Source organism: Erpetoichthys calabaricus, chromosome 7, assembly GCF_900747795.2.
Source record: "Erpetoichthys calabaricus chromosome 7, fErpCal1.3, whole genome shotgun sequence".
NCBI classification, from domain to species: Eukaryota; Metazoa; Chordata; class Cladistia; order Polypteriformes; family Polypteridae; genus Erpetoichthys; species Erpetoichthys calabaricus.
The window spans coordinates 194,561,330-194,589,291 of record NC_041400.2 but is presented as its reverse complement, the minus strand read 5'-3'; the positions used below and the strand labels follow the sequence as shown (position 1 = coordinate 194,589,291).

The following is a 27,962-nucleotide window of genomic DNA, read 5'->3' as shown; positions in this document are numbered from 1 at the left end:
ACTACTCGTTCATTCACTCTGTGGGTCTTTGCATGAAGACAAACCCTTCTAGCATTTGTCCAAATGTTCCCTTAAAATGTTTCCATCCACTCCACAGAATTCCGGTTGGAGTAACAGCTGGGGTCTTCTGCACTCGTTCCTTCTGTCATTTTAAACACTTCAGTTGTGTCCCCTCTTAATCATCTGAACAAGTTTGGCTCCTTCAGTCAGACGTCTTAGTCACAAAATCAGCCTCGGCGCTCATCTCTGGACTTAACTCTTGTGCTGCTTTGTCTTTTTTTTTTTTTTTTACAAAATGGAGGCCAAAACTGCACACAGAACTCCAGGTGAGGACTCACTAGTGTGTTATGAAGCTTGAGCAGGACCTCACTTGACTTGGAATATACACTGATGCAGGCAGTGTGGCACTGGGCTTAAGACTTTGGGCTTCAAACCCTAAAGTTGTGGGTTAAGATCCCACTGCTGACACCATTATGTGTTGTAATGCTTAAGATTTTGGACCTCAAACCCTCAGATTGTAGGTTCAGATCCCACTGCTGACACCATTATGTGTTGTAGTGTGTAAGATTTTGGATTTAAAACTCTAAAGTTGTGGATTCAGATCCTATTACTGATACCACTGCATGGCATTGTGGTTAACACTTTGGACATAAAATCCTTGGATTGTGGGTTCAAATCCCACTGCTGACACCATTATATGTTGTTGTACTTTCGATTTTGGACTGAATATCCTTGGATTGTAGGTTCAGATCCCACTTCTAACACCACAGTGTGCCATTGTGGTTAAGACTTTAGACTTCAAACCCTAAGATTGTAGGTTCAGATTCCACTGCTGACACCATTATGTGTTGTAGTGCGTAAGACTTTGGAGTTCAAACCCTATGATTGTGGATTCAGATCCCACTTCTAACACCATTATATGTTGTTGTACTTTCGATTTTGGACTTAATATCCTTGGATTGTAGGTTCAGATCCCACTTCTAACACCACAGTGTGCCATTGTGGTTAAGACTTTGGACTTCAAACCCTAAGATTGTAGGTTCAGATCCCACTGCTAACACCATTATGTGTTGTAATGCTTAAGATTTTGGACCGCAAACCCTAAGATTGTAGGTTCAGATCCCACTGCTGACACCATTATGTGTTGTAGTGCTTAAGATTTTGGATTTAAAACTCTAAAGTTGTGGATTCAGATCCTATTACTGATACCACTGCATGGCATTGTGGTTAAGACTTTGGACATAAAATCCTCGGATTGTAGGTTCAAATCCCACAGCTGACACCATTATATGTTGTAGTGCTTAAGACTTTGGAGTTCAAACCGTATGATTGTGGATTCAGATCCCACTGCTGACACCATTATATGTTGTTGTACTTTCGATTTTGGACTTAATATCCTTGGATTGTAGGTTCAGATCCCACTTCTAAAACCACAGTGTGCCATTGCGGTTAAGACTTTGGACTTCAAACCCTAAGATTGTAGGTTCAGATCCAACTTCTGACACCATTATGTGTTGTAATGCTTAAGATTTTGGACCTCAAACCCTCAGATTGTATGTTCTGATCCCACTGCTGACACCATTATGTGTTGTAGTGTTTAAGATTTTGGATTTAAAACTTTAAAGTTGTGGATTCAGATCCTATTACTGATACCACTGCATGGCATTGTGGTTAAGACTTTGGAGTTCAAACCCTAAGATTATGGGCTCAGATACCACTTCTGGCACCACTATGTGTTGTAGTGCTTTTAATTTTGGACTTCAAACCCTAAGATTGTGGGTTCAGATCCCACTACTAACACCATTATATGTTGTAGTGCTTTCGATTTTGGACTTAATATCCTTGGATTGTGGGTCCAGATCCCACTAATGACACAACAGTGTGCCATTGTGGTTAAGACTTTGGACTTCAAACCCTAAGATTGTAGGTTCAGATCCCACTTCTAACACCATTATGTGTTGTAATGCTTAAGATTTTGGACCTCAGACCCTCAGATTGTGGGTTCAGATCCCACTTCTGACACCACAGTGTGGTGTATTGCTTAATACAATACAATACAATACAATTTATTTTTGTGTAGCCCAAAATCACACAAGAAGTGCCGCAATGGGCTTTAACAGGCCCTGTCTCTTGACAGCCCCCCAGCCTTCACTCTCTAAGAAGACAAGGAAAAAACGTAAGATTTTGGACTTCAAATCCTACGATTATGGATTTGGATCCCACTTCTGGCACCACTATGTGTTGTAGTGCTTTTAATTTTGGACTTCAAACCCTAAAGTTGTGGGTTCAGATCCCACTGCTGACACCACTGTGTGACCATGAGCAAGTCACCCTAAGGTTGGATTGGTGAAGTGCTAGTAAACATCCAGAGAAGAGCAATTCGGCTGATTGCAGGGGCTACAGGGGATGAGTTATGAGGAAAGATTAAAAGAGCTGAGCCTTTACATTTTATACAAATGAAGACTAAGCTTCGTTATTAGCCAGACAGTGTTCAGAAGCCATTAAGAAGGCTAACAGAATGTCAGGTTATATAGCGCCTTGATGTGTGGAGTACAAGTCAAAGGAGGTTCTGCTCAGGCTTTATAACACACTGGTGAGGCCTCATCTGGAGTACTGGGTACAGTTTGGGTCTCCATAAAGACATAACAGCACTAGAGAAGGTCCAGAGAAGAGCGACTGGGCTGATTCAGGGCTACAGGGGATGAGTTATAAGGAAAAATGAAAAGAGCTGAGCCTTTACAGAGATGAAGAGGAGACCTGACTGAGGTGTTTAAAATGATGAAGGGACTTAGTCCAGTGGATCGAGACGGTGACTTTAAAATGAGTTCATCAAGAACATGGGGACACAGTTGGAAACTTGTGAAGGGTGAATTTCGCACAAACATTATGAGATTTTTCCTCAAACAGAGAACCACGAACACTTGGAATGAGTGACCAAGTAGTGTGGTGGACAGGAGGACTTGAGGGACCTTGAAAACTCGACTTGATGTTATTTTGGAAGAGTTAAGTGGACAGGAGTGGTGAGCTTTGTTGGGCCGGATGGCCTGAACTCATCCAGATTGTTCTAACTGGGGATTCAGATCCCACTACTGACACCATTGTGTGACCCTCAGCAAGCCTTTTCACCTTCCTGTGGCCCAAAGTAACCAATTAGGTCTCTCAAAGGTGTTTGCCAAATAATTTAAGCTCATCCATCCTGTTCACAGAGACTAACCGACATGACTCAACCGCTCAAGTTGAACTTTGAAGGTCCCTGAAGTCCTGCTGTCCACCACACTACTTGGCTATTTATTCCATGATAACACCTTCTCCCCCATTAATCAGCATCCAGCTCTGCTAGAAGGTCCTCCAAAGTGCATGGAATACCCAAGGGGGTTGATGGCAGGATTGGCACTCCAGGGACCATAAAAAGCCTGCCACTGTTCAGTGTGGTGCTGAGGTGTCGCCCGCTGGTCGACTGCACTCGGATCTCTGTGGTGGGTGTGGAAAGGCGCTATAATCGGCGTATGCTCCCAACCTCCTCTTCCTCCTCCTTGTGTTTGTCTGGGTTTTCCTCCCACATCCCCAAAGACAAAGGCAAATGTGATGGACTGGTACCCTTGCCTCATACTCGGTGCTGCCAAGATGGGTCCCCCAGTCCCCCCCCCACCATCTTAACTTAGATGAAGCATGTTTAAGAATATGAGGTCAGGTGTTATCTGGTCTCGTGGTAATTTTTCATCTCTCTTGACGTCTGACAGGTTGACCGTTGAGGAGCACATCTGGTTCTACGCGCGGCTGAAGGGCCTGACCGAGCAGGAGGTCAAGGCCGAAATGGAGCAGATAGTGAACGACGTCGGCCTCCCTCACAAGCGCAAAGCCAAATCCAGCCAGCTCTCCGGTAAGCGTGTCCCCGTGAAAAATGCTCACGGCCATCATGTTTGTGTGGTTGACTGGCTTTGTCACAGGATGACATGTCAAGCCATTGAATTAAAAAAAAAAAAAAAACAGAAGACGCCTTTCTAGCCGCCCACTTGGCGCTTCCGTGGCGCTTGGAATTTCCACCGTCAGTCTGAAGCCTGTCCAGGCAGGCGCCTCACATGACTTCACGTTGATTCTTCCAGGTGGTATGCAGCGCAAGTTGTCGGTGGCCTTGGCCTTTGTGGGCGGCTCTAAAGTGGTCATCTTGGACGAGCCGACGGCTGGAGTGGACCCTTATTCACGCCGGGGCATATGGGAGTTGCTGCTGAAATACCGCCAGAGTAAGGACTTAGTTTGGTTATTTTTTTATCTCTTTACGTTATATTGTTTTGTGTTGATTTTTAAAAACCCCCTCTAAGACTTCCCCCCAGAGGTTTTCACATTTTATTGTTATACAACACAGAATCACAATTTGTCATTTTTGACAAAAAACACAATAATGTTAAAGCAAGCGAGCGCCGATCTCTGCCAAGTGGTTTCAATTCATTACTAAATATAAAACAGAAAAGAATTGATCACATAAGTACTGACAGCCCCCACACCCCTTAATAACCACCCATCCATTATTCAAGGTGGGTTGAAAACTAAGTAATCAACGTGAACCTCAGTGTTAATGTTTGCTGTGCACCATGCAATGCATATGTCTCTGTTATATGCCACTTGGTATGGGATTTGTAAAAATTATGGTGTGCCATCTGTTGGAATGGAAAAAGTAATGCATGGTATTACTAAAATGCTTGTGATGTGCCATCTGTTGGAATGATAGAGGCAAAAGACTCTCTAGCTAAAGGATCTGGACCAGTAGCTTGAAGGTTGCCAATTCAAATCCTATCAGTGACAGAAGGAATGCTACTCCGTTGGGACTTAACCTGCAGTTGCTCCAAGTGTGCTCCGTGTGTCACTGGAGAGTAAGTTGGGGTGTGTGAAAAATTACAAATTCCTAATACAAGAAATTGTCCATCCATCCATTATCCAACTACAGGGTCACGGGGGTCCGATGGAGCCAATCCCAGCCAACACAGGGCGCAAGGCAGTAAACAAACCCCGGGCAGGGTGCCAGCCCACTGCAGGGCACACACTAGGGACAATTTAGGATCACCAATGCACCTAACCTGCATGTCTTTGGACTGTGGGAGGAAACCCACGCAGACATGGGGAGAACATGCAAACTCCACACAGAGAGGACCCAGGAAGCGAACCCAAGTCTCCTTACTGCGAGGCACCCCTCTTTAATATGACACCCCTAAATCACTGGTGCAGCCATTTGTCCCCATCATTACCTCAATGGAGGTCACCTGTCTGGGGTTTCCATTGATTGTAGTCTCATTGCCCCATGGGATTAATAATAATAGTTTACCTAATCTTATCTAAATGCACCTGACTGTAGGGTGGAAGGACCCCGTCGTGGTGGGTCAGTATGGCGGCCGGACCCACACAATGACGACAAATGAGCATTGGAAAGGCGCTATATAAATACATCCATCCATCCATCCATTTTCCAACCCTCTGAATCCGAACACAGGGTCACAGGGGTCTGCTGGAGCCAATCCCAGCCAACTCAGGGCGCAAGGCAGGAACCAATCCCGGGAAGGGTGCCAACCCACCGCAGGACACACACAAACACATCCACACACCAAGCACACCCTAGGGCCAATGTAGAATCGCCATATATAAATACAGTTTATTATTATTAATGTGTGAAAAGCAGACATCAGGGGATCGAGACGAGGCACTGAATATCCAGTGTGACCACTTGGGGGTCGTTGCAGCCCCCCAGACACAACCACAGTTATACAAGCCCTGGGTTCAAATGATTTATGGTGCACAGGTTTCTTCAACGGTTACAGAAGCACCAGTGCAAGCAAAAGTCTTCTTCTCTGTCCCTTCCCTCTCCTCCTCTCCTCCTCCTCACTGAGCTTCGTCCTCATCCTCCCGACTCTGACTCTACCAAGTGAGGAGGTGTAGGGGCTTCCTTTAGGCCGGTGCCTCCACCTTACATCCAGGAAGCAGTTCTGGTCCCCGAGCTCCCTCTGGTGGATCCCACGAGACCCAGCAGTACTGCCCATTGGAACTCCAATTCCCATGAAGCCTTGCAGTTGTGCATATGAGAGAGCCGCTAGAGAGCTGCTGCCACCAAGTCGGACTTGGGGGAGCTCATGACCCCCGGGGGGTGGTCTCCTTCCACCCTTTTCATTAACAAGGCTGGAATGGATGCCAGCCAACCCTGGTCTTCTATGACATCAGTTTCATCAGTCGTAAAGAAATGGAAAGATGCTGCCTTATATTTTTCCTCGGAAGTTGGATGTAGGAGCTGGGAATGATGTTACACGTTCCGATAAAAACCGATACAGATGCGCCCATATATATTGATAATAGTGCCTTCCTTGGTAATTTTCTGTATCCAAACATGTGTCCGTGGATATATACGTTGGCAAAAACAGGTCACTAATTAAGGAAAGGGTTAGAATGAAAACCTGCAGCCACTGCGGCCCTCCGGGACCGGAGTTGGGAAGCCCTACATTATTGAATACAATGACTTGTGGCCACAGCAGACTTTCTGTTTTTTTTTTATAAGACCACCGTCAAGATGTTTTGGTGACCTGAGTGGTCCAACATGACCGAGACCCTTCACCTCTCTTTATTTTCAGGTTCGCTGGTTTAAGTTTTATGTCTCATTATTGTTTGGCTACTCATTAAGGAAAAAGAAACAACTAAGGGGGTCCGAGTCACGTCAATTAAAACTAAGACAGCAAAAACGGCTCACTAATTAAGAAGATGGTTAGAATGAAAACCTGCAGCCACTGCGGCCCACCAGGACCGGCGTTGGAGACCCCTGCATTATTGAATATTCTGACTTGTGGCCACAGCAGACTGTTGATTTTCTGTTTTTTTTATAAGACCACCGTCAAGATATTTTGTGGTGACCTGAGTGGTCCAACATGACCGAGACCTTTCACCTCTCTTTATTTTCAGGTGAGCTGGTCTTGTTTGGGGTCTCCATTATTGTTTGGCTGCTCATTAAGGAAAAAGAAACAACTAAGGGGGTCCGAGTCACGTCAATTAAAACTAAGGCAGCAAAAACGGCTCACTAATTAAGAAGATGGTTAGAATGAAAACCTGCAGCCACTGTTGCCCTCCGGGACCCCTGCCATAAAAGGTGTTGCACTTTGACATTGCAGAGCCTTCATATTAAAAAAAGCCAAATAGTGTCCAGCTTGATTCGGTGTTGTAGAACAATTCAATATGAAGACGCCTGATCCTTCTTACAGGCCCCGTGGTTATCGCATAGCACGCTGGGCTTGTCTGTGCTCACGAGGAATGAACGAAATAAAGTGCAGACGTCAGTGTAGTGGAAGACACATAAGACTCTCCTGAAACTGTGCACTTGTCTTGCTGACCTCCTCTCTCTCTCTCTCTCTCTCTCTCTCTCTCTCTGTGACTTCACTTTGTGCCCCCCCCCCCCCCCCAGAACGCACCATCATCCTCTCTACGCACCACATGGATGAAGCCGACGTTCTCGGAGACAGGATCGCCATCATTTCCCACGGCAAACTGTGCTGCGTGGGGTCCTCCTTATTCCTGAAGAATCAGCTGGGAACGGGTTACTACCTGACCCTGGTCAAGAAGGACCTGGAGGCGTCCATCAGCTCGTGCCGGAACAGCAGCAGCACCGTGTCATTCCTCAAGAAGGTAAGGAAGAGGAACAAAGGCAGCCTCGGCCTGCCGGACTCGTTTTACGGTCTTGGGAATGTCGAGCCCCTCGTTGAAGCGTTGTTTCGGAATCCTTTTTTCTTGTTTTTGTCCTTTTTACTGGAAATGTTACAGAATTGTCCAAACATCTGGTTTTTGAAGGGGCAGAACGTTGCTCTCGATGAGAAACAAAAGGGCACTGAAACGTTCTTTCAAGGAAAGGTCATCCTGAATAAATGTCTCTTTCTTTCTTTTAGGAGGACAGCGTTTCCCAGAGCAGCTCTGACGCCGGACTTGGCAGCGACCATGAAAGCGACACGACGACAATAGGTAAGCCGCCTGGAAAGATGAAAAGCGGGAGGCTGGCACTGGTGTACAATATGCCCAGTCTAGGCATGGCGGGCACCTGACAGCTGAGGGCTTCACAAATATTGAACAAAGAATGTTAAAAAATATGCAATTTATTTCTTGTGTAGCCTGGATTTTAGCAGGCCCCCCCCACCCCCAGCCTTGACCCCCTAAGAAGATGAGGAAAAAGTCATAAAGGTGACCCCCATATATTAGGAGATTAGATTGGATAAACGGCGGCACGGTGGCGCGGTAAGGAGACCTGGGTTCGCTTCCCAGGTCCTCCCTGCGTGGAGTTTGCATGTTCTCCCCGTTTCTGTGTGGGTTTCCTCCCACAGTTCAAAGACATGCAGGTTAGGTGGACTGGCGATCCTAAATTGTCCCTAGTGTGTGCTTGGTGTGTGTGTGTGCCCTGCGGTGGGCTGGCATCCTGCCCAGGATTTGTTCCTGCCTTGCGCCCTGTGCTGGTTGGGATTGGCTTTAGCAGCCCCCCGTGACCCTGTGTTAGAATATAACAGGTTGGACAATGGATGGATTAGATAAACATTATGAATACCACGGTGTGGGGGGGGGGTGTGTGTGGGAGAGAACAAAACCAAAACAGTGATTAGCTATTAGGTCTGTCCAGACTGCGTGGAGCTGGAGTAGGAGGTGCTTATATGGGATCCAGGAAGAGGCGGGTCCAGGAGGGCGCATGACAGGAAGTGACATCAGAGGTGGAACGGGTGTCAGTCTTCCATCCTGCTTAGGGAAGAGGAGGGTAGGGGGGAGAAGAAAAGGCATTAAGCAACAGCGCCACCCTGTGGTCTGGAGGAGAATTACCAACCAATCAGAGCCCGTCAGCTGTCCCCGAAAACACATGCATGTGACAAAGTGACATCAGAGGTGGAACGGGTGTCAATCTTCCATCCTGCAGAGGGAAGAGGAGGATGGGGGCAGAAGAAAAGGCATTAAGCAACGGCACCACCCTGTGGTCTGGAGGAGAATTACCAACCAATCAGAGCCCGTCAGCTGTCCCCGAAAATACATGCATGTGACAAAGTGACATCAGAGGTGGAACAGGTGTCAATCTTCCATCCTGAAGAGGGAAGAAGGAGGAGGAGGAAGAGGAGGGTAGGAGGGAGAAGAAAAGGCATTAAGTAACGGTGCCACCCTGTGGTCTGGAGGAGAATTACCAACCAATCAGAGCCCGTCAGCTGTCCCCGAAAATACATGCATGTGACAAAGTGACATCAGAGGTGGAACAGGTGTCAATCTTCCATCCTGAAGAGGGAAGAGGAGGGTGGGGGCAGAAGAAAAGGCATTAAGCAACAGCACCACCCTGTGGTCTGGAGGAGAATTACCAACCAATCAGAGCCCGTCAGCTGTCCCCGAAAATACATGCATGTGACAAAGTGACATCAGAGGTGGAACAGGTGTCAATCTTCCATCCTGAAGAGGGAAGAAGGAGGAGGAGGAGGGTAGGAGGGAGAAGAAAAGGCATTAAGTAACGGTGCCACCCTGTGGTCTGGAGGAGAATTACCAACCAATCAGAGCCCGTCAGCTGTCCCCGAAAACACATTCATGTGACAAAGTGACATCAGAGGTGGAACAGGTGTCAATCTTCCATCCTGCAGAGGGAAGAGGAGGGTGGGGGCAGAAGAAAAGGCATTAAGCAACAGCACCACCCTGTGGTCTGGAGGAGAATTACCAACCAATCAGAGCCTGTCTCTTTGTATGGTGAAGGACATTTTTTCTCAATTGGTTTGCAGCCAATTCTCAAGTATATGGGGGGCTGCGCCAAACCTCTTTGTTCAGTCAAGGCTTGATTAGTTACCACAATTGGCGTAGTCGGCAAGATGGTGGACTCCTTGAAGAACCAGGAGCAGGACCTTGGAGAAGCCTTGACACAACAAAGAGGTTCCTTCATACCAAGCAGCCATTGGCCGTCCTTTCTCTTGATTCTAAGCTACCTGAACTTGGATGGGGTACGTAAGTTTATACCCTCTGAGTGCTGATGACCCCCAACATGACCTGACTAAACCACAGAAGGTCCGGCGGTTTCACAGCATTGCATTTTTAAAGCACACGGTGGCGTCGAAGCTTTCGGAGTCAGAAGTACGTGCCCACCTGCGCCCCCCTGCGCCCCCTGCACATGCACACCAAGCCTGCGTCTCTTTCCCATTTTAATGAAAGTCTTCTGTCCGTCTCTTTCAGACGTTTCTCTCATCTCCAGCCTCATCCTGAAACACGTGCCAAAGGCTCGTTTGGTTGAAGACTTTGGCCACGAGCTGACGTATATTCTGCCCTATGAGTCTGCCAAGGACGGGGCTTTTGTTGAGCTCTTCCATGAAATCGATGACAGGCTGTCGGACTTGGGCATCTCCAGTTACGGCATCTCGGACACCACTTTGGAAGAGGTGAGAATGGCTGGCGTCTTTGTGCGTTTCAGGTAGCCTAGAGGTGCTGAGATCAAATTCCGGGTGGGCGCTTTTAATGAAAACAAAGCTCAAAGTCACCCGGTTGGTGGTACGGTGGGTTTTTCCAGGCACTTCTGTCTTTCATTGTACTGTTTTACTTTTTTCCTCAGATTTTCCTCAAAGTTGCTGAGGACAGCGGAGTTGATGCCGAGACTTCAGGTGAGCTTCAGCCCTCCTTTCGTTCATTCACTTCACAGTCTCCATTGGAGGACCACATTGAGCCGCCAGTCCATCACAGGGCACACGCCAACCACTCACTCGAATGGCACCACTTAAGAGCTGACATTACGCCAAACCCATTTGTGTCCATCAAAGATGTGGACGTAAGACCATCCTGGGTTAAAGCCCATCTGGACTCCATACGACTAGGCCAGGCCCTAAACCCAAGTAATATGGCGTTATACAAGTAGTGTACTGGGCTGTACCACCGTGCCAACCACACCAAATTGCAGAACGTGGACATTCTCAGTCCTGCTTAATCCTGTTTGGAGCTGCAGGGGGCTGGCGCCCACCCCAGCATCATCGAGCACATGGGCAGGGTTCCAGCCTTTGAACCCCGCCCCACTAACAACTTGCATGTCTTCCAGGATGTGAGAGGAAATTAAGAAAATCTATGGGGGCAAAACCACCCAGACATTAGGAGAAAATGCAGGTCAACCCAAATAACTGAACAAGTGACTTGGACCCAAGACCCTGACACTCCAAGACACTCCACCTTTTAAACACACCACCTCCGGGTAGTCCTGCCCTTGCCTGCTTATTCACTTTTGCATTGGCATGAAATAGTCTGGGTGGCACAGTGGCAGTGCCCTGTGGTTCTCCCTGTGGGGGCTTTGCATGTTCTCCCCGTGTTTGTGTGGGTGTCCCACCCCCACCCACCCCCCCCCCCCCCGGGTGCTTCCAGTGTCCTCTCACAGTCCAAAAATGTGCAGGTTGGGTGAATTGGCGATTCTTAATTGTCCCTAGTGTGTGTGTGTGTGCGTGTGTGTGTGTTCACTCTCTGATGGACTGGCAGCCTTTCCACTGCCTTGTGTCCTGTGCTAGCTGGGATAAGCTCTATGCCCCCCTACCTAACACCCTGGTTTAAGCAGGTTAGAAAATGATATGACATCAAATGGTCCACTATGAGCTTCCACTGCTGTCATTGGCTCTTCTTAAGCATCTTGAGCATGGGAAAGGCACTATATAAGTAAAATGTATTTTTATTATTATTATTATTATTATTATTGGTTTTCACTCTCCACATATGGGTTTGTGTTCTCTTAACCCTGAACTTTCCCCTGAATTCTTGCTATTTGACGCAAATGGCTTTATCTTTATAACACACAGCAGAACAGTATTGCACAAAGCACTGGGCACAGTCCTCGTATTCTAAGAAGACTGGCACATTTTTTTGGAGGAATGTGATCTCTGCTCCGATTGGCCTGGCACTGCAGTTGACTTTTTTTATTTTTGTGTTTTTAATTAGATGGCACCATCCCCACCCGGAGGAAGCGGAGACATGCATTTGGGGACAGACAGAGCTGCTTGAGGCCGTTTACAGATGATGACATATTTGATATTAATGACTCCGATATGGACCCAGGTAATCCCATCATATAAATCAGTCAACTGGAATCTCTTTGACTGTATCAGCGGGAACTGCGGCTTACGTCTGACTGCCCAACAGAGTCGACACGGCGATAAAGCCGTTACAGGAGGCCACATTCCAGTAGAAATATACCATTTAAAAGAGTCATTATTTACTTGTATAATGTATATAGATACTGAATATATGTATATATATAATCTATATATGTATCTATAATGATAACATATATAACAATCACAATTTTATGTTTCGGTATTTTTTTTTTTTTTTTTACAAAATCTGAACTATGAAAGGACAGGAAATCATAGATAGATAGATAGATAGATTGTGAAAGGCATTATAATAAGATAGATAGATAAATATGAAAGGCACTGTATAATAGATATGAAAGGCACTATAATAAGATAGATAGATAGATATGAAAGGCACTATATGATAGATAGATAGATAAATATGAAAGGCACTGTATAATAGATATGAAAGGCACTATAATAAAATAGATAGATAGATGGATGTGAAAGGCACTATATGATTGATATGAAAGGCACTATAATAAGATGGATAGATAGATAGATAAATATGAAAGGCACTGTATAATAGATATGAAAGGCACTATAATAAGATAGATAGATAGATGTGAAAGGCACTATATGATAGATAGATAGATGAGAAAGGCACTATATGATAGATATGAAAGGCACTATAATAAGATAGATAGATAGATAGATAGATAGATAGATGTGAAAGGCACTATATGATAGATAGATAGATAGATGTGAAAGGCACTATATGATAGATATGAAAGGCACTATAATAAGATGGATAGATAAATATGAAAGGCACTGTATAATAGATATGAAAGGCACTATAATAAGATAGATAGATAGATGTGAAAGGCACTATATGATAGATAGATAGATGAGAAAGGCACTATATGATAGATATGAAAGGCACTATAATAAGATAGATAGATAGATAGGTGTGAAAGGCACTATATGATAGATAGATAGGAAAGGCACTATATGATAGATATGAAAGGCACTATAATAAGATAGATAGATAGATGTGAAAGGCACTATATGATAGATAGATATGAAAGGCACTGTATAATAGATAGATAGATAGATAGATAGATAGATAGATAGATAGATAGATATGAAATCCAAATCATATTGTGGATATCATCTACTGTTAAATTCTGCTCCATACTTGTAATTTTTTTTATATTGTATTGAGGATGACTTGTGTTCTGTTCTGTGTATTGTATTGTATTGACCCTCATTTTTCCCCTTTCTTGTCTTCTTTGAGAGTCGAGGCTGGGGGGCTGTCCAGAGGCAGGGCCTGTTAAAGCCCATTGCGGCACTTCTTGTGTGATTTTGGGCTACACAAAAATAAATTGTATTGTATTGTATTTTATATGAAAGGTGCTATATAATTAATTGATAGATAGATAGATATGAAAGGCACTATATGATAGATAGATGGAAATGAAAGATGGTATATAATAGATCGATCAATGTGAAAGGCACTCTATAATTAATAGATCGATATGAAAGGCACTATATAGATAGATAGACAGATTACTGATCAGTTCTTTACCTGAGGCTCCTCTTTTGTGTCCACAGAGGCGAGAGAAACCGACATGCTGAGCGGAATGGACGGCAAAGGCACCTACCAAGTGAAAGGCTGGAGCCTCATGAGACAGCAGTTCGTGGCTCTCCTCTGGAAGCGGCTGCTCCATGCCAAGCGCTCCAGAAAGGGGATCTTCGCCCAGGTCAGGCTGCCATGTGTCCCCCGCAGATCCCTTTTGCTTTTTGTATTTTACCGAGCTTCGTGTATTTACAGAGTTTTTTTTTTTTTTTTGTGAAGTAAGCCCTTTTAACTTTGTAACGATTTGGTGCTGGCCGGGCTTTGGCAGTGTATCCCCCTTTTAGTGGCCATTATTGGAACTTACTGCCAGACTATAACTCCCAGCATTCCCTGCTGACCCCCGAATGGGCACCGATATGGTGCCTCAAACACCCATTGACAGACCTTCCCTGTCCTCTTCTTTTCTCATGATGGCCAGGCAAGGTATTAAGCCCAGGTCCAGATGGGACAGCTGTCCATTTATTTGGGGCGTCCCACCTGGGTAAGGAACCGTCGGTTGTGTTTGGGATGTCCATCCATCCGTTAGGGCCACCTAGTTCATGTGTGACCTCCTTCCCTCTCTTGGCTAGGATGCCTTTATATTCCCTCAGGGCCTCCTGTCCGGGTGGGGGATCTTCTTGCCAGGTTGCCAGTCCATCCCATGTGCCACCTACAATGTCTAGAAAACAAAAAAAACAATAAAATCTGCTTAGCCAAAGCACTGACTCTTCTTTTGTTTTTGCTGACCTTTCAGATTGTCCTGCCAGCTGTCTTTGTGTGTATCGCCCTGGTGTTTAGCCTGATTGTCCCTCCGTTTGGAAAGTATCCCAGTTTGGAATTGGAACCGTGGATGTATGAAGAGCAGTACACGTTTATCAGGTATTCCGACACGGCGCTCTGCATGTACTCAAAGGCAGTGGGCAGTGTCCCCTCTGGCCTACTACGTGTCACCCTGAGCAAGTGACGTAAAACTGCCTGTGTGCCGATTGTCAAAGATAACATCAACAGGTTGTACGGAGAACTCAGCTTGTATGAAGATGGCAGACCGATACGTCATCAAAATCGTTTTTCTCAACACGTGACTTAACTTTCCTCAATCTCACTTTTAACTTATTTGGCTTTATATGAAGGCAACTTAAAAACATCTCGGGGACAGTTGGTCACACGCAGGCAAGTGAAGTGACTTGCTCAGGGTCACATTGGCGGGATTTGAACCCACAGCCTCAGGCCCTAAACAGTTAACACCCTGCTAACCTGCCTTAGCATCAGCACCTCTGCTTGATCCTATTTAAGATGGTGGGGGTCCGGGGTGGGGGGGGAACCCCTCTCAGCAGCAGCACCGGGTGCAAGGCAGGGGTACCAGTCCATCCCATTTGCCAGTTAATGTACCCTACGCGTCTTTGGAGATAACGGAGGAGAACGCAGACACGTGCAATCAATGAGCAAGTAGTGTGGCGGACAGCAGGACTTTGGGGACTTTCAAAGGACGACTTGGTGTCATGTCGGTCAACATCAGTGAGTAGGATGAACAAGCTTAGTTTTACTTACTCGGCTGACGTCTTCATCCAAGGTGACTTGCAACATCAGTGAGATACAATTGGTTGCCTTTCTTTTTGTTTTTTGGTCAACCATCTTGACCCACTGCACTAATTCCCTTCATCATTTTAAACACCTCAGTCAGGTCTCCTCTTCATCACCTGTAAAGGCTCAGCTCTTTTATTCTTTCCTCATAACTCATCCCCTGTAGCTCTGAATCAGCCTAGTTGCACTTCTCTGGACCTTCTCTAGTGCTGTTATGTCTTTATGGAGACCAAAACTGCACTCAGGACTTCAAATGAGGCCTCACCAGTGTGTTATAAAGCTTGAGCAGAACCTCCTGTGACTTATACTCCACACGTCAAGGCGCTATATAACCTGACATTCTGTTATCCTTCTTAATGACTTCTGAACACTGTCTGCCAGTTGATCGTGTCGAGTCCACTATGACTCCTAAGTCCTTCTCATAAGGTGGACTCTCAATTTTCCGATCACCCATTGTGTATTCAAACCACACATTTTTACTTCCTATGTGTAATTCTTTACATTTACTGTAATTAAATATCATCTGCCACAAATCCACCCAAGCCTGTCTGCTGTCCAAGTCTCTCTGTGATGATTCAATGGATTCTGCCAACCCACCTATCTTGGTGTCATCTGCAGGCTTAACCAGCTTGTTACTTCAATTCCTATTCAAATCATTTATAATTATATTAAAAATAGCAGCGGCCCCAGCACTGCCCCCTACTGGTCGCCACTCTTAACATCGGCCAATTCTGATAAGGAACTTCACGCCATCACCCTCTGCTTCCTGTATCTGAGCCAATTCTGCACCCATCCACACACCACTTGCAGGGAAAACCCAGGGGTTGGTGGAAGGACTGGCACTCCAGCCAATGTAAAGAAAACCTCCCAGTAATCAGTGTGGTGCTGAGGTGTCACCTGTTGGACGGCTGCACTCGGATTGAGATCCGGGTGGTTTGCCATGTGGTCGGTGCGGCAGCCTGCTGTAATCAGTGCATACTGCCAACCTCTACACACCACACCCTGAACTCCCACTTCTTATAGTTTGATGCCCACCCTCTCATGTGGCACCTCATCAAATTGCCAGTCCAATGCAGTCCCTCCCCAAACACAAACTGTTAAACTAACACAAATATGTCTTTAGGATGCAGAGAGGACTTCATGTAGACGGAGGGAGAATAAGCAAACCCCACCTGGACAGCAACTACACTGACCCCTAGAGGCCACAGTGCTAACTTCTGCGCCCCATGCAGCCTGCCTCTAATCCTGCTAATGTTCTCTTGCAGTAATGATGCGCCTGGAGATGACAACATAGAGAGTCTGCTGAGTGCTCTGACAAGCAATCCTGGGTTTGGTACGAGGTGCATGGAGGGAAGTCCTTTTCAGTAAGTATCTCAGTTTGAGCAGATGATGCTGTGGATTAGCCACACTGGCCAACTGGGTGGACTAAGTGGTCTCCCCTTGTCTATAAACGTTCTTAGGTTCTGTGAGGAATTTTCTGTAACAGGAGATGAAATTATGCAAGTTGGGCCATCTATCATATAGTGCCTTTCGTATCTATCTATCTATCTATCTATCTATCTATCTATCTATCTATCTATCTATCTATCTATCTATCTATCTATCATATAGTGCATTTAGTATCTATCTATCTATCTATCTATCTATCTATCTATCTATCTATCTATCTATCTATCTATCTATCTATCTATCTATCTATCATATAGTGCCTTCTATCTATCTATCTATCTATCTATCTATCTATCTATCTATCTATCTATCTATCTATCTATCTATCATATAGTGCCTTCTATCTATCTATCTATCTATCTATCTATCTATCTATCTATCTATCTATCTATCTATCTATCTATCTATCTATCTATCTATCTATCTATCATATAGTGCATTTAGTATCTATCTATCTATCTATCTATCTATCTATCTATCTATCTATCTATCTATCTATCTATCTATCTATCTATCTATCTATCTATCATATAGTGCCATCTATCTATCTATCTATCTATCTATCTATCTATCTATCTATCTATCTATCTATCTATCTATCTATCTATCTATCTATCTATCTATCTATCATATAGTGCCTTCTATCTATCTATCTATCTATCTATCTATCTATCTATCTATCTATCTATCTATCTATCTATCTATCTATCTATCTATCTATCTATCTATCTATCTATCTATCATATAGTGCCTTCTGTCTATCTATCTATCCACCTTAATAAAAGGATAAGTGTCTGTGTGTGTGTGTCTATCCAGTTGCTATGTCTCTTTCATTCCATCAGATGGCACATCACAAACACTAACGCTGCCTTTTCAAATATCACACTAAATGGCATACAATAGAGAAATACACAATGCATTTTTTCATTCCAACAGATGGTACATCATCACGGACACCAGCGCTGCTTTTACAAACCCCATACCAAACAGCAAATAATGGAGACATTTGTCATTCCAACAAATGGAACATCACAGACTGGCATTTTATTAGTCCTAATAATAATAATAATAATTCATTACATTTACAGTATATATGTTTGTGATGCACCATCAATTTGAAATGACAATTCCAATGCATTTTATTACTACATGTATTGCAAACTACATTCCAATAGATGGTGCACTGCAAACGTTAACCCCGACGTCTGCATTGATTATTTAGATTTTCAACCCATCATAGGCGGGCAGCACAGCTTGTCCACCTAAATAAAAGGATAAGCATCTGTCTGTATGCCTGTGCAGTTTCTGTGTCTCTGTTATTCCAAAAGATGATGCACCACAAACATTTTTAGTAATAAAATGCATTACATTTGTCATTTCAACAGATAAACATTTGTAATAATAAAATGCATGTTTGTGATGCTCCGTCTGTTGGAATGAAAAATGCATTGCAAATATATCTGGTATATGCCTTATGGCATGAGATTTGATTTTATGAATCCCACGCCAAATGGCATATAACAGAGGCATATCCATTGCATTTGTCATTCCAACAGATGCCACATCACAAACATGTTTAGCACTAAAATGCATTGCATTTGTCATTCCAACAGATGGCATATAACAAACATTTACACTACTTTTACAAATCCAATGCCAAATTGCATATAATGGAGACAAATGTAATCCGTGGTGTACTGCCAGAATTATTACTGAGGTCCACGTTAGTTAGTCCTTTGAGAAGTTGTGTTGGAAAAGCAGCAACATCCATCATTAATATTTTGAGGCACTTGTCCACAAAGAGTGCCCGTAGTCTTCTTCCTTCACGCTGGTTTTAAATAGATGGACTTGTTGTTCTGACAGAGCAGTGCCTTTCTTCAATCAGGTGGTATCTGCCTGAGTAAACCTTTGCTGTTGCCATGCCAGGTCATGTACAAATCTTTTTATCTGATTATTTATTTTTTACAGAAACTATTCATGCAGTGCTGAAAATTCCACCTGGAGAACCCCAGACATTCCACAGAATGTTAAGGACCTCTTCCTCTATGGAAACTGGACGATGGAAAATCCCTCTCCTTGCTGCGAATGCAGCAATGAAAACAGAAAGAAAATGCTTCCCGAGTGCCCAGTTGGAGCTGGTGGGCTGCCACCTTCACAGGTAACAGGACCGTCTCTCCACAGCGTATGTGATGGTGACGTGGATCATTGCAGCATATTAAATGCACATGAGTCACTTGTACAAGAGTATTCGGTAGGCTGACATTCACTGGTGACATCTGTTGGCAGCACACTTCCAGATGTTTTTTTTTTTAATTGCCCCATTTTCTGTAAATGCTAGAGACCATAGTACATGAGACTCTGTGGAGAGCATCTGGGACCATCGGATCTGGCAGCAATGGTCATCTCACAGTCAACGTGACATAGATCTTGTTTCTTCACAATTCTAGAGCACCTTAGTAAAAGGACAAGTGTCTGTGTGTCTGTCTGGTTGCTATGTCAATGTCATTCCAACAGATGGCGCATCACAAACATTAGCACTGCTTTTTATGAATCCCATACCAAATGACAGATAATAGAGACATACAGTATGCAGTACATTTATCATTCCAACAGATGGCAAATCACAAACATTAATATTGCTTTTATGAATTCCATACCAAATGGCATATAACAGAGACACATGCATTGTACTTGTCTTTTCAACAGATGACATGTCACAAAAATTTGCAGTAATGCATTTTATTAATACAAATGTTTGTGATGCCCCATCTGTTGTAGTGACAAATGCAATACATCCACCTTAATAAAAGGAGAAGTGGCAGGGTGTCTTTGTATCCGCCCAGTTGTTACTCCAAAAGGTGGCGCATCACAGACTTTTGTAGTGACGCAGTGTATTGCGTTTGTCATTCCAACATATGACACATCACAAACAATAACACCATTTTTACGAATCCCATACCAAATGACATATAACAGAAATGTTTGCAGTGCATTTGTCATTCCAATGGATGGCACATAACCAATATTTGCAATGACGTATTTTATATGTTTGAGTTGCACCATCTGTTGGAATGACAAAAGCAATGCATCCATCTTAATGAAAGGATAAGTGTTGGTGTGTCTGTTTAGTCGCTACGTCTCTATCGTTCCAAATAATGGTGCATCACAACATTTTTAGTACAACAATGCATTGCATTTATCATTCCAACAGATGGAACATCACAAACATTAACACTGTTTTAACAAACCCCATACCAAATAGCAGATAATAGAGACATATGTATTGCATTTGTCATTCCAACAGATGGCACATCACAAACATTAACACCGATTTTACCAAACGACATATTATTGAGACATAAACATTGCACATGTATTGCATTTGTTATTCCAACTGATGCTACATTACAAACATTTGTATTAATGCATTTTATTAGGCAGGCAGTGTGGTGTAGTGGTTAAGGTTTTGGACCTTAAGCCCTGAGGTTGTAGGTTCAAGTCACTTGACCTTCCTGTGCTGCAATTGGAAAACCAAAAGAAATGTAACCAATTGTATTGTAAATGTTGTAAGTCACCAAATAAGTAAATGTATTGATAAAAATGTCTGTGATGCGCCATCTGTTGGAATGACCAATGCTATTTATCAACTTCACTTAAATATCTGGCTGTGTATCTGTATGCCTGTGCACTACCTCTGTCTCTGTCTCCAAAAGATGGTACATCACAAACATTTCCAGTAATACAATGCATTGCGTGTGTCATTTCAACAGATGGCGCATCACAAACATTAACACGGTTTTAATGAAATTCCATAGCAAACAGAGACACGTGCATTGCATTTGTTGTTCCAACAGATTGTGTGTCACAAACATTTCTAGTAATGCATTTTGTTACTCTTAATTGTTTGTGATGCGCCATCTGTTGGAATGATAAATGTAATGTGTTTTAATATTACATGCATTGCAAAATATATTTGAATAGATGGAGCATTGCAAATATTAAGGTTGATTACTTACATTTTAACCTGCCTTAGATGGGTAGCCCAGCTAGTAAAATGAATAAATGGATGATTAAATAAACCAGGTGGGCTGCCCACCACGGCATCATTGATGTCTCACCCTTAGTGGACTCAAACTAATGGGTTTTTTGGGGGGTGGCACCTTGTCTTACTGGCTTATCCTGAATTTGTATTCACAGATTCTTCAGCCCACATCAGATGTCCTTCAGAATTTGACTGGTAGGAACATCTCGGATTATCTTGTGAAGACGTATGCCCAGATTATTGGAAAAAGGTGAGTTTAAGCCTGGCAGTACCAACACATCTTTCTTAACGCCTCGCACGGCCGGAGTCTCCTTGGGTCGAGTGTGTGCTGTGAGGTCATGGAGGGGCGAGGCTGCACGTCGGGCATCTTTGACCACTTCAAGCACACGCGATTTCCTTGGAGCACTCTGGACTCCTGCAGCAGTCCTTTAAAGCCCTCTGATCCTCATTGAGTGAACCAAAAGGAGGATGGAGGAGTACAGGGACGCCACTGTGACCAAAATGAGTGTGAAATAAGTCACACGTGCCTGGATCTGATACCTCTGACATGATACGTGAAAATGTCAGACATCTAATCTCCTGTGTTTCACATTTTGTTTTGCAGTTTGAAGAACAAGATTTGGGTGAATGAATTCAGGTGCGTCTCTTTTATGTTTTTCTATTACTTGTTTTAAAACGTGGACAAATGTGTTGGTTGCCCTCGATTGAGAAAAGAAGACCCCACAACTGTCTCTTGAAATGACTTGAAACTGACCAAAGTCACTGGCACCCATCATTGTTGACTTTATATTAAACAAATGTCTGATTTTGCTTTAGAGTTTGGATTCAGCAGAATGTTTCAAATAAGAACACAAATGGACCACAAGGATGGGACCCTTCACCTCATATTTGGTTGCACAACCTTTATAGAGTTTGCAATCTGTGAACACACAAGCGATTCCTGGAGCTCCTCATGAGACGTCTGCGCCTGTCCCCAGGTCATTTGGCCCACTCGTCCTGAGCAAACTGTGCCAGCTGGGTCCCCTTTGAAGGGGGTCTTCTCTCCTTTCCATTAATGTTCCATAGGATTCCAGGGCTCCTAGATGGCCACGTCAGGACAATCCCATATTTTATTCTTTGCCATTCTTGGGTGCTTTTCGCTGTGTGTTTTGGCTTATCATCCTGTTGGAGGGTCCATGACCTGTGACTGAGATGGAGCTTTCTGACACTCGGCAGGACGTTTTGCTCCAGAATGTCCTGATAGTCTTGAGATTTTATTGTTCCCAGCTCAATGACCCCTATGACAGACGCAGTAAAGCAGCATTGCATTTGTCATGCCAGCAGATGGTGTCTAATAAAATGTATCACTACAAATGTTTGTGATGCGCCATCTGTTAGAATGAAAAATAGAATGCATATGTCCCTGTTATATGTCATTTGGTATGGGATTTGTGAAAGCAGTGTTTGCTATGCTACATCTGTTGGCATGACAGAGACATAATAACTGGACAGACACTTAGGCACTTATTTTTTTATTAAGGTGAATGCATTACATTTGTTATTCCAATAAATGGCACATCACAAACATTTTTACTAATAAAATGCTTTACTACAATTATTTTAATGAACCGTCTGCAATGTAAATGCAATACACATGTCTCTGTTTTATGCCATTTGGTGTGGGATTGTAAAAGCAGTGTTAATGTTTGTGATGTACCATCTGTTGGAATGTCATAGCAACTGGATGAACACACAGACACTTATCTTTTTATTAAGGTGGATATATTGCATTTTGCATTCCCACAGATGATGACCTTGCAAGCACTTGTGGTAATAAAATGCATTACTACAAATGCCTGTGATGCGTCATCTGTTGGCATGAGGAATGCAATGCATATGTCTCTGTTATATGTGATTTGGTATGGGATTTGTCCCATGTTTTGCTCTTTGTCATTCTTGATGCTTTTTGCTGTGTTTTGGCTCCTTATCCTGTTGGAGGGTCCATGACCCGCAACTGAGATGGCTTTCTGACACTGGGCAGGACATTTTGCTCCAGAATGTCTTAATAGTGTTGAGATTTCATTGGTCCCTGCACAGACTCAAGGACCCCATGTGCCAGATGCAGCAAAGCAGCATTGCATTTGTCATGCCAGCAGATGGTGTCTAACAAAATGTATCACTACAAATGTTTGTGATGGCCATCTGTTGGAATGAAAAATGTAATGCATATGTCCCTGTTATATGTCATTTGGTATGGGATTCGTCCCATGTTTTACTCTTTGCCATTCTTGGTGCTTTTTTTTTGTGTGTTGTGGCTCTTCATCCTGTTGGAGGGTCCATGACCTGCGACTGAGATGGAGCTTTCTGACACTGGGCAGGACGTTTTGCTCCAGAATGTCCAGATAGTCTTGAGATTTTATTGTTCCCAGCTCAAGGACCCCTATGCCAGATGCAATAAAGCAGGATTGCATTTGTCATGCCAGCAGATGGTGTCTAATAAAATGTATCACTACAAATGTTTGTGATGTGCCATCTGTTGAAATGAAAAATCTAATGCATATGTCCCTGTTATATGTCATTTGGTATGGGATTTGTAAAAGCAGTGTTTGCTATGCTCCATCTGTTGGCATGACAGAGACATAACAACTGGACAGACACTTAGGCACTTATTTTTTTCTTAAGGTGAATGCATTACATTTGTGATTCCAATAAATTGCACATCATAAAGATTTTTACTAATAAAATGCTTTCCTACAAATGTTTGTGATGCACCATCTGTTGGAATGAAAAATGTAATGCATATGTTCCTGTTATATGTCATTTGGTATGGGATTCATCCCATGTTTTGCTCTTTGCCATTCTTGTTTTTTTTTGCTGTGTGTTTTGGCTCATCATCCTGTTGGATGGTCCATGACCTGTGACTGAGATGTAGCTTTTTGACACTGGGCAGGACATTTTGCCCCAGAATGTCTGGATAGTCTTGAGATGTCATTGTTCCCTGCACAGACTCAAAAGGACCCCATTTGCCAGGCGCAACAAAGCAGCCCCCAAAACATTAGCGAGCCTCCTCCATGTTTCACAGTTGGTCTTTTCTGGTGGTCTTTTCTTTGAAAGTTTCATTTCTTTCATCTTTGGATATTGAGCTGATGTGACTCACCAAAAAGTTCCAGTTGTATCCTACCTGTCCAAAGGACAATCTGCCAGCCAGGAGCATTGGGTCTTCTTCCATGGAGCCCACTGTCACTCAAAAAGTGATGGATGGTTCGATCAGACACTGATGTGACCTCAACTTTGGAGTTCCACTTGTATCTCTGTGGATGTTGTCCTTGGCTTTTTTGTCTCCTCTTCTCACTGTCCTTCTGTCCATTCTGTGACACGTGACAAAGCTGCAGTTATGTCTCCTCCGTCCAGAGGACATCCCACCAGAGGCATTGGGGCTTCTAAAATTCATTTTAGCAAATTCTACTCTGACTTTTTTTAATGACGAGTCCTCCTGGGTGGTCTTCCATTCAAAAAGTGATGGATGGTGTGATGAGACACTGATGGACCTCAATCTTGGAGTTCAGCTTGGAAGTTGTCCTTGGCTTTTTGCCTGCCATTCTCGCTGTCCTTCTAGCCATTCTGGGGTCGATTTTCCTCGTGTGGCCTCATCCAGGGAGGTGGGCTACAGTCTCATGGACCTTCAGCTTGTTCATCGTATTTATAACTATTGTCACCAGAACATCAAGCTGTTTGGAGATGGTGGTCTTCTACCCTTTGTCTTTCACATGATGGTCTCACTCCTCAGACGACTCTCTCCTTTGCTTTCTGTGCTCCACATCCAGTGTGGGACACCAAACAGCAAGGTGACAACTTTTCTCCATTGGAGACCATGTGTGTCATTCAAATTTAAGAAAACAGCAATTCTGAAGAATCCCTCTAATCCAATGATTTGGGGGTCTTCTCTAGGGGGGGTCCCAACAAATGTGTGCGGGCCATTTTAGGCGATCTTAGTGGAATCAAAAACACTTGATCTCTTGTCACACTTTGCTCTGCTTTACTCGATGACGTGTCCGAGGCATGCAGGGACACAGGAGGACGATGGCTTTTCATTGTGTCACTTTTGTCAGTGAGCAGTAAAGGGTCCGACACATTTGTCCACGACTCTTATGTCTTTGGGGATTGAGGAAGAAAACCGGAGACCCCCGGAGGAAAATCCACGGAGACGCAGGGACTCGAAACTCCACCCGAGTGACGACTGGCTGCTGGGCCCATGAGGTGGCAGCGTTAACATGTGGCACTTGTTCAGTGGCACTTGTTTTTCTCTCAAGTTGATTATTCCCAGTCGCCCGTTACCACCAGCGTGTGGTGTTGGCGTAGTCGGCGAGTCCGCCGCGAATGCCTTCTTCGTTTCTCGTGTGTTCTGCTCTCCCCGTTACACAAAGCTGCACGTCGAGCCGGCATGTGCTGAAGTGACACGTTGGTTGTGTGAAAGTGTGACACAAATGCCCCCCCAACCATTAACGCTGTATGTGTTGTTCCACCCTCAGGTATGGCGGCTTCTCCTTGGGGGCACGAAGCTCACAAATCCTCCCTGCAGGCGAGGACGTTAACGTCGCCATTATCCAGCTCCGAAAGGCGCTTGGCACCGTCAAGGTAAAATATTTTTGCCCAAGTGATGATCCGGATTTGTGAGCTTTTAAAGGATTATTTGTGTAATTTAGCGGTCGTCGCTGGATGCATGCCACGCACACGTGAGGCTTGGTTGTAATTTCGTTTCTTTTTTTGCTCTTTTTTAGAACACGGCAGCCGACAGATTTTTTGAAAGCTTGTCGCGGTTTATGAAAGGCTTGGACACGAAAGATAACGTCAAGGTAGGCAGAGGGTGCATTCCTCAGCCTTTTCGGATTTCATCTCCCTGCTAATACCAGGGAGGCCCAGTCCAGACGCTGCCATGTTGGGAATTGCTAGGCAACCCTAAGCGAATGCCTGCTAATCCGGGGGTCTTTGCCAGGCCGCTCTGATTGTCTTTTCAATGCTTACAAATGCATTTTTTTTTGTCCCCTTCCTTGCAGGTCTGGTTTAACAATAAAGGGTGGCATGCAGTCGGGGCTTTTCTAAATGTCATGAACAACGGCATTCTCCGCGCCAGCTTGCCTAAAGGGAAAGACCCTAGCACGTACGGAGTCACCGCCTTCAATCACCCCCTGAACCTCACCAAGGAGCAGATCTCGCAAGTAGCACTGTAAGCAATGCCTTCTGGGATATTAGTCGAGATTGTAGTATGCGCTGCCCAGAGTCACGTGTGGCACGGTGTGGCGCAGGCTTTACTGCGCACCAATGCAGAATACTCAACGCCATCTTCCTGCTTCTCTCCATCTCAACAGCAACCCCATTTATTGAGAGCACAAAGTCAGTAAGTCATCGTCCAACCCGCTATATCCTAACACAGGGTCTACGGGGGTCTGCTGGAGCCAGTCCCACCCAACATGGGGTGCAAGGCAAGAAACAAACCCCGGGCAGGGTGCCAGCCCACTGCAGGGAGCACACACACACACACCCCAAGTACACCATCCGTCCATTTTCCAACCCGCTGAATCCGAACACAGGGTCACGGGGGTCTGCTGGAGCCAACACAGGGCACAAGGCAGGAACCAATCCCGGGCAGGGTGCCAACCCACCGCAGGACACACACAAACACACACCAAGCACACACTAGGGACAATTTAGAATCGCCAATGCACCTAACCTGCATGTCTTTGGACTGTGGGAGGAAACCCACGCAGACATGGGGAGAACATGCAAACTCCACGCAGGGACACAAGCCTCGCTGTCCTTACCACTGTGCCACCGTGCCACCCCTTTAAATAAGAAGACGTGAACGGAATGACTGGAAGATTTTTTTTTTCTCTCTCTGTCTTTCCCCCCAACAGAATGACGACCTCGGTGGATGTCGTGGTTTCCATTTGCGTCATTTTCGCCATGTCCTTCGTCCCAGCCAGCTTTGTCGTGTTCCTCATTCAAGAAAGGGTCAGCAAGTCCAAGCACATGCAGTTCATCAGCGGAGTCAAGCCGGGCCTCTACTGGCTCGCCAACTTCGTCTGGGATATGGTACGTCGGGCAATCGCAGCCCACCCTGACAGTAGCAGGCCTGTGCCAGTCCTCATTATGGCAGAGCAAAATCTAAGCAAAGCCAACGAGGGCTGTAAGTAAAATGACGGAGTGACAGGAGCGTTTTTTAAATGCCAGTACTAATCTGTTTAATGCACATAATGGACGTGCTGGAAAGAGTCAGTAGATCATCTCCAAAATCCGATAAGCTTTGAATGAAATAAATAACACTGGGGAGTGCTGCAGTTGTTAACGCAACCACCTCATGGGCCCCAGCATCCCGGGTTCAAGCCCAGCAGCCAGTCATCACTCGAGTCCTTGTGTCTCTGTGGACTTTCCTCCTGGTACTCTGGTTTTCTGTCCACTTGAGATTCTAAACTGGTTCCTTGAGACTCTAACCCAGACCCTTGAGACTTTAAACTGGCCTCTTGATACCTAAACCAGACCCTTAGACTCTAAACCGGACTTAACTGGCCCCTTGAGACTTAAAACTGATGCTTTGAGACTCTATACCGGACCCTTAGACTCTAACCCAGACCCTTAGACTCAAAACCAGACTTAACTGGTCCTTTGAGACCCTAAACTGGCCCCTTCAGACTCTAAACTTGACCCTTGAGACTTTAAACTGGCCTCTTGATACCTAAACCAGACCCTTAGACTCTAAACCGGACTTAACTGGCCCCTTGAGACTTAAAACTGATGCTTTGAGACTCTATACCGGACCCTTAGACTCTAACCCAGACCCTTAGACTCAAAACCAGACTTAACTGGTCCCTTGAGACCCCAAACTGGCCCTTTCAGATCCTAAACTTGACCCTTGAGAGTCTAAATCAGACCCTTAGACTCTAAACCAGACTTAACTGGTCCCTTGAGACCCTAAACCTGACCCTTGAGACTCTAAACTGGACTTAACTGGTCCCTTGAGACTCCAAACTGGACCAGGTAGGTATTTGAATGTCGTGGTGTGAAATCGTTCAGGTGGGCAGCTCGGTTTTACTGCATGCTTTGCACAACAGATGAGGTGACAGTGGTCCCCTCACGCCTTTAATGTTGCAATTGTAATTTTTTTAAGAAACCTCAAATCGTTTCGTCTGAGTGGAGTTTCGGTTTACAGAAATGTCAGACTTGGCTGGCATTTTGCAAA

The 27,962-nt window shown here is 44.6% G+C and overlaps 1 protein-coding gene across 2 annotated transcripts in view; it reads left to right on the top strand.

The window, feature by feature from the left end:
- The window catches only part of abca1a (ATP-binding cassette, sub-family A (ABC1), member 1A), a 156,567-nt gene that overhangs the window by 102,148 nt on the left and 26,457 nt on the right, over nucleotides 1-27,962 (top strand). For both annotated transcript variants that reach the window (XM_051929872.1, XM_028805887.2), the window contains exons 21-37: nucleotides 3,741-3,880; nucleotides 4,104-4,241; nucleotides 7,430-7,650; nucleotides 7,908-7,980; nucleotides 10,195-10,397; nucleotides 10,568-10,616; nucleotides 11,926-12,042; nucleotides 13,674-13,822; nucleotides 14,432-14,556; nucleotides 16,524-16,622; nucleotides 18,676-18,865; nucleotides 20,905-20,999; nucleotides 21,354-21,386; nucleotides 25,258-25,363; nucleotides 25,507-25,581; nucleotides 25,783-25,952; nucleotides 26,641-26,818. In XM_051929872.1, the coding sequence (XP_051785832.1) occupies nucleotides 3,741-3,880; nucleotides 4,104-4,241; nucleotides 7,430-7,650; nucleotides 7,908-7,980; nucleotides 10,195-10,397; nucleotides 10,568-10,616; nucleotides 11,926-12,042; nucleotides 13,674-13,822; nucleotides 14,432-14,556; nucleotides 16,524-16,622; nucleotides 18,676-18,865; nucleotides 20,905-20,999; nucleotides 21,354-21,386; nucleotides 25,258-25,363; nucleotides 25,507-25,581; nucleotides 25,783-25,952; nucleotides 26,641-26,818 (2,161 nt within the window). The remainder of the gene's footprint in view (nucleotides 1-3,740; nucleotides 3,881-4,103; nucleotides 4,242-7,429; nucleotides 7,651-7,907; nucleotides 7,981-10,194; nucleotides 10,398-10,567; nucleotides 10,617-11,925; nucleotides 12,043-13,673; nucleotides 13,823-14,431; nucleotides 14,557-16,523; nucleotides 16,623-18,675; nucleotides 18,866-20,904; nucleotides 21,000-21,353; nucleotides 21,387-25,257; nucleotides 25,364-25,506; nucleotides 25,582-25,782; nucleotides 25,953-26,640; nucleotides 26,819-27,962) is intronic.